The following is an 11661-nucleotide window of genomic DNA, read 5'->3' as shown; positions in this document are numbered from 1 at the left end:
AAGTATACTGTAATCTTCCGAAAAATAGAAATGTGTCATTTCACATGGTAGAGGAAAAAGATTCCTCTGCAGTCAATCTCGGCCTCTCTCTCTCTCTCTCTCTCTCTCTCTCTCTCTCTCTCTCTCTCTCTCTCTCTCTCTCTCTCTCTCTCTCTCTCTGTTGTTTATATATCTATCTATCTTCATCTCTTTTCTCTCCTTTTTTTAAAAAATTGTAAATCTAATTCTCAAAAATCGATGGTTAATGTACAATGTGCAAGCAGAAAACTTGGAGAAAAAATTGAATTGAAAAAGGTTGTGAACAAATTCCATTGAAAGTGGAAAGTTCGTATCCATCAAAACCCATAATAGTTTTGTTTTTGAATTTGTTTGGCATTCTAAATCTGAAGCCTACGAAAGGATTGCGTTAGTTATATCATTTCTGTTGCTCAGACTAAGTTGTATCATTTTATGATAATTCGATTCTTTTTCTATCTTTTAGAAGCGGCTCTGTAGTTGCTAGTGCCGAGTGCTATATTGTATGAAGACTGAGTTATCGTTGCAATTTCCTTTCTAATAAAGGCTTTTAATTGCGGGTTTCTTAAGTGCTATTCGGTGCGCGGATTCAAAAAAAAACGCTCTTTTTCTGCAAGTTTTTTATTCAAGTATTCATGTAACCAACTGAACTGTAGTGAGCAGAATTGTCATAGTGAATTTCAAGATAATAAATGCGTGCTGTATAAATTTACAAAAGTCTTTTTCAACCAATCGAAATTCAGCATTGTCATACATTTTAATTGCTCAGATTGGATACAGGGTAGCTTAAGGAAGACGGAAAGATAAGATTTTTAATTTAATTGAACAAACAGTTCCAAACAATTGGTCAAAGTTACATACGCCATGAAAGGAAAAAGCTAGTTTTGGTGATACGGAAATAGCAAGCATAATTGAAAAGCTCGAGCAGGATTACATGTAACAATTCAAAATACCCAAATAAATTGAAAGAAATCAAAACAGTAGACATAATCAAAAACATTTTAAATTTTTCTAACTTGTGTAGTCCAAGAATCATGGAACAAAATTAATCGTTTGAGCCTACGAAATGCATTTTGACTGCTAAAACAATAACTACCAGAAATGAAAAAAGCCGCAATATATTGTCAGTTTTCGACAACGACAGCAGAATTTTTATCAGAGAATTGTTCCACAAATGAAAGATAAGACCAAAGTTAGTTTACAGTTGGCCTAAGGTCAAAGACATTTTCTGAAATGTGGAACATCCAATAATGATGGGGTTAATTGTTAGCGTCAAAAAAGCTTCGAATCTAATAAAAAATGGTACTTTTTCCATAAATTGGGCTCAGAATTCGCCAATGTAGTGGGTGCCTGATTTGGCTTTGTATATCGTTCTCTCTAAAAACCCGAATATTGGAAAAAATGGCAGACAAGAAACAATCTGTGACCAGTTTCTAAATTAGATGAGATTTCTTTCGACAATTTAGATAATTTGCATGACAAGGAAAATTTTGTTCAATATATACCTAGTTATCGAAATTCAGGTGATAGAAACTGCCAGAAAGATCAAAAATTCAACAGAAAATCACAATGAGAGAACACTGGATGCAAAATAGCGCTTTCTCAAGCGAAGAAAGTCATTTAATGTTTCCTGAAGAAACCAAAACTGATATCTTTAACTGATTAAAAACTGAAAAAAACTGAAAAAATTGATTCAAAACGATGAAAAACTAAGTAGAATGTTGCAGTATTACAACCAATTCTAAGAGGTCTACATCCAAGCTTGTAATTTGAACATCCAGGCAATAATAATCAATAAATATCAGCTAAAAAGATTTTTAAAAATGACCACAAGATTAGTTATTCACAATGCTGGAACCAATTTGAGATCGCTTTGACAAGGACCGCTTGTAGTATTTTCCCTGATTTCAGAAAAAGGCCAAAAGTAATTGAAACTTGAGTTACTCTCGGTAACATTGTTGAAAAAAGTTTGGAAAAGTTTTAACTAATGATAAGGTCTTCGGAAAATAAATCAAGTCAATAACATGTCCCATGTTCTACCAGCCAAACCCCTCTATTTACAAAACAATTCCGAGTTCAATGATTCAGATGTTTATGATTTCGAAGGAAGAAAAATTCGGATTAAAAAACACTCGAAAAGTTTTTTTCTGCGACAAAAGTTTTTCTTAGTGTTTTGTTTTAAAAAAATAGATATTAAATTTGCAATGAGCCAGAGAAAGGCTGCAATTCAAGCCAACTGGGGAAAATTTATATTTAAAAAATCTTCATTTGATATCACTGTGCATGAGATCATGAATGTGGAAGAACTAATAGCATTCTTTTTGCACTTTGAAGAGATCAGATCAGCTGTTTTCTCGGCCGAAAACTTTGAGGAATATTTTCAAAATTGTCTGAATTTGGCGCCATTTCCTCAATTTAGAGCTAATTTTTTATTTAAAAAACAGCCAATACCTTATCAGAAATAGTTACGGCAAAACCATTTAACCATGCTTCATCTTTGAAAGTAAAATTACGTGAATGATATGTACTAAAAAGTGAACGAAATGGTAATTAAATCGTTTAATTGTTCACAATACAATAAACATACAGTTATTAATTGACTATAATGTAGCATGTCCCTCCTCGAGATGACAACAACTGTGTATCTCGTTGTAAACGAGGTTTTCATAAAACCAGCTTTAATTCTTTTGTTTCCTTTCCCATTCGGTTTTCGTGCAGCTACAAAAAAATCGATTGCAGCCGTTTTCTAGCAATAGGCCAGCCATGCTTTGCAATTCAGCGCTTTTGGCTTTGCTTTATTCACTGGGGAAATTTGTTTTTCTTTGAAAAAGTATATTTTCCCTCTAGCGCTGCAACTGGAATTTCAAGTCTTTGTCCATTTTTGATCGGTGTTGAAAATATGCAGAACTCTGCTGAAACTCAGCAAAGAACATCGATAGAAGCGCTGAAATTGGCTTAAATTTGAGGAAATCTGAGCTGAAAACTTTTTTTCTGGATCCTGGAAAATTTTTGCGCATTCAGCTCATTCGAATCGATTGAAATGATCTGGTAACAAGATACAAATAAATAATCACATGCTTTATATGATTTCAGTCGGGTATTTAAAAACAATTCGTTGCGACTGGAGGAGCTAAAAATTATTACAAAGATCTTTTCAGTCACTTCGGTATGTTTTCTTACTTAATTAAATGTCCGCTTACTTACACCTCGACAAGGGGGGGGGGGGCGTGTGATTGATAACCGTCTCAAAGGCGAAAGCAACGAAATTTAAGCCAATTTTGTTGATATTGTAAATGTAAGTTATGTGTGGATGATTTCAACCACCGGGTTTTTCGTGTAACCTCTTTTGACAATTAATTTTTTTAAATTGTTTTCTCATTTTATTGTTAACAACACTCTAATTTGTGAGGTATTTCCAACCCTTTTGATAATTAATATGAGATATCATTCAGTTTACTAAACTTTTTAGCATTCGGTAGTTCCGAATTGACGGAAATCAATCTGTATAGTTCTCTCAGTTAAACCTGTCTCGTAAATTTCGGGCGTTTATCCAGAAAGAGAGTTGAAAATCCAGAAGAGGAGTTGAAATTCCCCAATGCCATAAAATCAGTTGGAGCAAAAATAGAGTGGAAAAGAGTAAATTTATCTAATTCTGTAATATGAAAGAGGATAACACAAAATACAGCGAGGACAATTGAGATATAGCACTTCGAAATGTAAGAATTTACCTTTCAAACAGATCAAAGCATATTATGTAAACGAAAAATAACTGATCCAAATTGTCTACGATTGCAAAGATTTTCCCAAGTTTTAAATTTATAGGAATGCTCATTTGCTCATTCAACAACATGCCAGACACAACCTGTGTAAGTCAGGCCTGGCCTTGACTGGTAGACGGGTGAATGGTTCGAATTAATTTGTTCATTCCCTCTAGGTTAGGATATTCAATATCTTGAAAAGATCCCACCTGTCTGTTTCATATTTCAGCGAATTCGTACAAATTTCGTTAATACATGTGTTCTCAATCACTCTTGTGAACCACTTACGGTTCGCGACTTTGAGTGAATGAACAATTTCAACAGCCAGTTGTTCACACATACTAATCAAGACTTGTACTTTTTGGGACGAGGAAACACCTTGAATTGTTCCCACATCTTCAAAATGAAATGCACAGTTACTCTACAAAATGATTATTGTCTTCAGTCAGATAGGTACTCAGTATCAATCACATGTCTATCAAACTGGGCGGGGTTGTCGACCGACCCGTTTGGGTAGTTCAACCCTCCTCCCGCAGTGGCAATGTGATCTGAGAAGCCGTTCATTCCGTCTACTTTCTCGTAGAGACCACAGAGGATGAGGTTGCAGGCCACGAGGGCACCCTGGCACACGTTGTCTGTCAGGAAGGGACGCGTGAACAAATACTTGAAGAAGTCATCTGAAAATAGTATGAAGCTTGATTTCATAGATCTTAGCAGTTGATTTAGGTTAAAACTTGTGCAGTACCTTTTTTTGTTGCAACAAAACTAGAATAATAACATTTTTCTTGATTTTCGATAAATTGAACTGATATCTGTTGGGTTATGGCTTGATAGAAAATTTAATTAATTAATTAAGTCGCTTAATGTCTTTACAGCTGAATTATGGTTTCTCCAATTAACTTGCCTTTCTGAACGCAAACAAACCAAGTGAAAAAAATTGCTCTAGGTTTTTTTCAAAGAAAAAAATGGATCTATTCAGCCCCCCCCCCCGTGTTTTTTATGACCCCAGTTAGCACATTACTGTCTAAAAATAATAATGCACGTGCGCCGGGGGTCATAAAACATGTATTCCAACTAAGCTGGGGGGGGGGGGCAAAACAGAATAGATCCGAAAAAATATGTTTAAAGTTCGCAAGTTTCACTGTTAAAAAGCAGTTGTTAATTAAATATTCTTTTTCTCATCAAATATTTGTGCAGCATAATTGTCCCCTTTTTTGTTTTCTTAAACCCAATGCAATTTTAAATGGTACAGAAAATTGATTGTTCGTCAAATCATTTCTAATAAACATTCTTTAGAATTAAGGTTGAAAGTTGTTAACAGTCGAAATGGCAGAAAAATTTTCTCGCAATATTTTGTACTAAGAATACAGCAATCATTAGGAGATGAGTTTTAAATGCTAATTGAATGACTATTCAGCACGTGCGTTGTTAGCTTTGTTAGCTCGCTAAGCGAAATCAACAAGCAAATAAGAGAAAATTACAGAAGCTTACTGTTTTTGCGTCCTGTCTGTGGGACTAGACGAAGTGCCTAATATCCGGTGAGATTGTTCCTAATACCCCCCCCCCCCCAGCCCAGTCTGTCCCTCAAGTTTTCTGGGGCGGTTTGCCTGTGAAAACAATCGTCTTACAACATACAACAGTCTCTGTTTTTTGGGGTAGTTTCCAAATTTAGTTCCCCCAAACTGTGGTTTTTTTCAAAATGAAATACAACTTAAGAAATGCAATTTTCGACGAGAGTGGTGCAAAGCAATTAGAGAATGTAGGCACACAAAGCGAACCACAAAATCCTGAAACCAGCGAAGGCATGCATACGGGTTTGACCCAGGAGTTGGAAAATGTTTGTGTTAAAGAGTTTTTTCACGTAGCTGCAGGCACAATTCTTTTTCTGCCAGATACCGCAAATAAACTCTACAGAGTTCAAGTACTAGAAAACTGCGATCAGTACACCAAAGTAAGATATTTTGGTTGGGGGTCAGAGCACGACGCTTGGTTCAATTCAAAATCAATTTGGGCGTACTCAAAATACAAAGAGCAGTTGTGCAGCCGTCGGAAAATTAACACAGACCTCTCAAATAAAAAAGACAATCTACTGATCTCCTGTGATTCAACTGATTACAGTCAGGTGAATAACTCATTTTTTGAACGTGTTGGTCTCTCAATAAAGTCAGAAAGTAACAAATTGCCAGAGGTGTTTGCAATATTGAGTTCGTACGTGCCAACCTGTCGCTTTGTTCCTATCAAATTCAGAGCAAGATGGTCTCATCTGCTATCAGGTATTCTTCTTGAATGTGTTGAGGCTCCAGACAATGAGACAAATTGGCAAAAACTTTTTGCGGTTTCAAAATGCGTTCTACGTGCTTGTAACCGCGGAGGCAAAAAGCAAAAGCGCAATCGAGACCAACGTCTCGCAGAACGTTTTGATCGTTGGAACGCCGGTGCATATGGGAAGCTTTGGTCAGAAGCTGTCTCCTTGAAACAATCAAAAAGACAGAGAACTAACAGCATTGAAGAAATATCGGTCAGAGCGAAGACGTTGTGCCTACAAGGCCAATTTGGCCGAGCTGCTAAAGTTTTAGCTTCTGAAGGTCTCGCACCCGATAACAAAGCTACATTCAAAGCACTGGAAAAGTTACACCCGAAAGAACCGATACCTGATGTCAGTTTACCTGACGATATTGCATCCAATGCGTTCCAGTTTAGTGAAAACGCAGTTTATGAACAACTTAAGAAATTCAGCAAACACACTGCAGCCGGTTATCTAAGATGTTTCCAGAACATCTTCAGCACGCAGTAGACTGCACTGCACCTGATCGGTCCGAGTTTGCACTGAAAGCGATAACAAAGTTTGTAAACTTTGGTAGTAGGGGTCTCTTTCCTGTTTTTATTTCCAAAGCACTCTGCTGCGCTTCACTCACGGCTTTATCCAAAAAGAAAGGTGGGGTGCGTCCAATAGCAGTTGGCGAAGTGTTGCGACGCCTCATAGCAAAATGCTTGGCAAGTGAAACTAAATCAGAAGCAATTGAGCTATTTGACAGTTTGCAATTGGGAGTCGGCATTAGCGGAGGCGCTGAGGCAATCATTCATTTGTCCAAAAATACATACGATAACATAGTGAGTGCTCAGAAGGACGAAGGCGTGCTTCAAATTGATTTCCAAAACGCTTTTAACTCAGTCAAGCGATCACACTTATTAAAAGCAACTTATGAATTTATTCCAGGAATTGCCGCTTTCACCATTTTTTGCTACTCCCAGCACACACCACTCTTTTATAACAATGCAATCACTCAAAATGATTCGGGTGTTCAGCAGGGTGATCCGCTGGGACCGTTATTGTTCTCCTTGACGTTATGGCCGATCATACAGAAGATCAAGACTTCAGTTCCGGATTTGGTACAGCACACTTGGTACTTAGATGATGGGTTTATTGCTGGTTCTGAAGATCAGATCAAACAAACGCTTGAAATCCTAGCCAATGAAGGCCCCGTGAGAGGCCTAATCTTGAGAAACGACAAATGTGAGCTGTGGTCAATTAAAGATTTACACTCCATTGATCAGGCAGTAAAAAGGAATTTGGGAAACGGCTTTGAAATTCTGGGTGCTGCAGTTGGTTCAAAAGAGTTTGTCGCTTCTTGTTTGAAGAGGAGAGTTCAAAAAATTTTATCTATGCTGGATAATTTACATCACCTCAACGATCCTCAATGTGCATTGGGTATCCTTCGCTACTGTTTGGGAACTCCGAAACTAGTATACTCATTACGAACTAACACTCCATCAAACGAGATGCTCGAAGTATTGAAAAGTTTCGATGACGGCCAAAGAGAAGTGTTGGATCAAATTATTGGCTCAATTATTGATGATGACGCATGGCAACAGTCTTCCTTACCTATTAGTTTGTCGGGACTAGGCGTCAGACAGTCACAAGAGCAATACAAAAGTGCATTTGTGGGCTCAATTTTAGCCTCAGACGAGCTGGTGAACAAAATAACAAGTATGCGTCCCTCAGAAAGTGACGATTTTAAAGAGTTACAACAGAGTCTGGAACAGTTCAATCTACTTTCGCACACGCAAAAGAAGATCCAAGAAGCACTTGATAAAGGAAAACTTGCTGACCTAATAAGAAATCAATCGTCAACTAGGGAAAAAGCAAGACTCTAATCACTATGCCTGCCTCATTCAGGAGCATGGCTTGCTGCGCCTCCAATTCCCGCTCTAGGTCTACACCTTTCGGCTTAGGAATTTCAAGTCAGTGTCAAGTACAGGCTCGGGATCGCGGTTTATGATCAAGAAAGAAAATGTCCTTGTTGTAAGTCAGGTACATTTTACACGTTTGGTGACCATGCAGTTGCCTGCCATGGAAGGGGAGATGCGATTTCAAGGCACGATAGAATTCGCGATCGCATAACTTCTGCCTGTTCAGCAGCTAATTTGTCTCCAGTAATTGAAAAACGCAATCTCATTGCGGAAAACAACTCACGCCCAGGAGACGTCTATCTGCCTTGTTGGAAATCTGGCCAATCTGCTGCTCTAGACATAACCGTGACTTCCTCTCTGCAACCGAACATTATTTCTCATGCGGCAGAGAAGTCAGGCTATGCAATTGAAGCTGTCGAAGGTCGAAAATATGCTCAGTATGAAAATAGTTGTGCTCAACAAGGAATTATGTTCGTCCCGCTGGCAATTGAAGTTTTGGGCGGTCTGTCGAGGACTCTGAAGAAGGCCTTATTGCGCATGTCGTTGTTAGCTGATAGCAGAAATTATCAGTCAGTGGGACAATCCATTGCCTTCGACAGAGCAGTTCAGTCACTTTCTGTTGTCATCATACGAGGATCAGCTAATATGCTGTTGTCGCGAGTTCCGTAGTTGAACGCAGCAATTAGTTGAACTGTCTGATAATCAGCGACCCGATTGTGTGGGACGCAATGTGAAGATAACTTTTCCTAGACGCTTGTGTTGAGCTGAATCAATCTCTTGATGAATTAGAAACAAGCCCGAATTCTTATTGTACTCACCCAATGAGAGGGGAGTATATTCGTAAGCAATGTAAATCAACAGGAGGGTACTTGAGCGCAGTTCATTAACGCGAGGAAATTAAAAAACGAGAGTTAAAAGGCTGAGGGAGAGAGGAAGAAATGTCAGAGATAGGAGATAACCTTAAGATTGGCAAAAAGAAATAATCAGCAAACATTTAAATTTTAGATCAATATAAACCAAGATTATTAGATAATGGAGACCACGCAGATTTAATTAAAAAGAAATATAACCAAAAAAAAATTTAATTTGAAAAAAAAATTGAATGACTGTTAAACCCAATGTTGTGCTAGGATGATTTTATTCATGTGAGATCATCCTCGTAATGTAATTAATTTTTTTATTTCCATCGATTGTGATAAATTACTGGACTATCATCGAACCGTTCAACAACAAACCCAACTTCTACGGCCATTTGCGTTCTGGCAAAATTGTATTTTCAACTGCAAAATCCAATCGTTTCTGTTTTCTTTCTAATTGCGCGTTTGACTTGCAAAAACAAGGATTTGTTGGTTATTCCTGAGTAGAAAAATATGGCCAATATTTGGTTGTCGACATTGTTTCTATAATTTTTGAGCACTCGACGATCTGTTTTTGACTCGATGGAATAATCTCTTAAATGTTTCACCGCTGACTTCAACCGATATTGTCGCTAGACGTACCCTTAATCTCTCAAAACATTCTGTCAATTTGTTTTGGTCGGCCACTTGCTTTTTTGCACTTCACGCACCCCATCTGCTCGCTTTTTTGAAAGTTGAATTGTTAGTCGAGAGCATTGAAATTACCTTGAAATTTGAGATAAATTATAACAACTTTTTATCATTCTGAATAGTTTATTCGATAACTTGAGGTTTAAAAAAATTGAAATTGTTCGAAAAATTTAGCTACTAACTTAATTGTTCCGACCAGTATATCTGTAGCTTTGCATCTAGGTCAAGGAGTTTTTCACATTTTTAAGTTGACGGATTGGAAATCAAAAAGTAAAGGCAAATTACAGATCGCGTATGTATAAATGAGAATTTTTTCATTCAATCGGAACATAAAAATAATTTTAAAGCTAGACGCTATAGCCAATTGAACTAGACCTCTGTTTTTGACGAATGTGAGTTTGAGTTTCCTCTCTTTGATGACTCTCTGCAGTTCCATGCATGTCTTGCAGTACATGATCATCTCACAGTGACTCCCCATCACCACCACCTCAGGCATCCTCAACATATCATCCACTCTCTGAGATCCCTAAAACAACGGGGTATTTCCCATTACAACCCCCCCCCCCCCCCCAGCTTAGTGGTCATATAACATAGGAAACGAATATATTCTTCCTATACGAAATTCTTACAGAAACGCACAAAAGATCGTGTGTTTTTGTTATGATTTACGTGTGTTTTGCACAAAAAATAGTACGATTAAGCCCGATAACGTCGTGTGTCCGTTACAAGAAAAACCGGGTAAAAATACACAATTTTTGCGTGATTCACATATACTATACTGGGGGCTATCATTGGAAAAACCCAAATATTTAACTCTACTTGAGATGTCCACTTGTTATTTTTAAAGCCATTTTTAAAATTCTGGGTTGAAAGTTTTGCGTAACTGTAGCATAAACAAAATTGATGCAACATCATCGAAATTATCAAAAGCAGTCAATTGAAGCGCATACAGGTCCTAATCAGGCGAGAGAAAGGGCTAACAAAGGCCTTTTGGAACCCATAAAAATTTACTTTGGAGTGATCAATGATGGTTTTACTCGCACAATTAGGGTTGGAAAAATGTCCTACACAAGAAAGCCTGACACATCCTTTTGGCGGGTGAAAACAGCCTAGAACAAGTAAGATTGATGTTAATGCAGTTTCAGAAAAAAATCCACGTAACCCCCACCCACCCCACACTTCGTTTTAGATAAGTAAATAAACCCCCACGGAACTGAACCCCAACGGAAATAAACCCCCACTTGACTATTAAAAAGCTGCACATTTAGCCCGTTTGGGCCATGGCCTTACCTTAGTGGCCTGTGGGACTTGATATGAATTTATCACATTCGAACAAATTATTACAACCTAAATTCAAATGTAAAATGGAGTTTTTGTCTGCGGGGGTTTATTTCCCGGACCCATGTTAATGTGACCTCTAATTCCTGAGGTGTAGCCATGTGATTTAGTTCTTTCTTCCTCTGCTGTCGTCTCTTCAACTCCTTCAGAGTTTCCTCGTCCACAATCACGTGATCATCTCCAATTGGCTCTCCATACACAAGACGACGCAACACACCTTACACGGAAACAGGGAAAAATAATGAGAGTAAATGCTCTCAGAAAAAAATTATTGGTGTTTCTTGTCCTTTTTAAACCCAAAGAACGTCATTTAAAAACGTAGATTTCTTTTGTTGAAATGATGTAGTTTATGCTCAGATAATGAGAAAGTTGCTTGTTTGCTTTAAAGACTGTTCTTTCTTCCGGTTCTAAATTCCAACTAATTAATTTCATATACTTTTTGTTCTATTCTACGAATTAAGAAGTTAAGATAATTTAAAAAATTTCCAATCTATTGTCAAAAAACCACAGAATTTGATATCAGTTCGAGAAATTATAATTGTACTTCATCCACATTTTTGAAAAATCTACCATTAATGTTGCGACTGTTTCACAGTGTGAGTTATGACATTGAAAAACTTTTATCGCTAAATTATTCAAAGGGAGCTGTTTATCGGTGAAGTTGGGCTACATTTACAGATTTGGCTCTAAATTAAGCTATGAAAACAAGAGATTCTTAAAGAAATTTTCTGAAAAAAAAATAAATTGAAGTTTTGAAAAAGGTGACATAAAATTTTTTATAGAAACTATTGCGCGATCAATGGTTTCAGCAA

The 11661-nt window shown here is 37.4% G+C and overlaps 1 protein-coding gene across 1 annotated transcript in view; it reads right to left on the bottom strand.

Annotated features, from left to right (window-relative positions):
* Positions 1-3637: 3637 nt before the first annotated feature.
* The window catches only part of LOC142336482 (uncharacterized), a 111832-nt gene continuing 103808 nt past the window's right edge, over positions 3638-11661 (bottom strand). Inside the window, exons 7-9 of the mRNA XM_075385359.1 lie at positions 10927-11066; positions 9887-10037; positions 3638-4450 (exon numbers count right to left, since the gene is read on the bottom strand). Coding sequence (XP_075241474.1) covers positions 4215-4450; positions 9887-10037; positions 10927-11066 — 527 coding nt within the window. The 3' untranslated portion in view covers positions 3638-4214. The remainder of the gene's footprint in view (positions 4451-9886; positions 10038-10926; positions 11067-11661) is intronic.

Source organism: Convolutriloba macropyga, chromosome 3, assembly GCF_964194025.1.
Source record: "Convolutriloba macropyga chromosome 3, txConMacr16.3, whole genome shotgun sequence".
NCBI classification, from domain to species: Eukaryota; Metazoa; Xenacoelomorpha; order Acoela; family Convolutidae; genus Convolutriloba; species Convolutriloba macropyga.
Note: the sequence above shows the minus strand (reverse complement) of the source record. Positions and strands in the feature narration are given on the sequence as shown.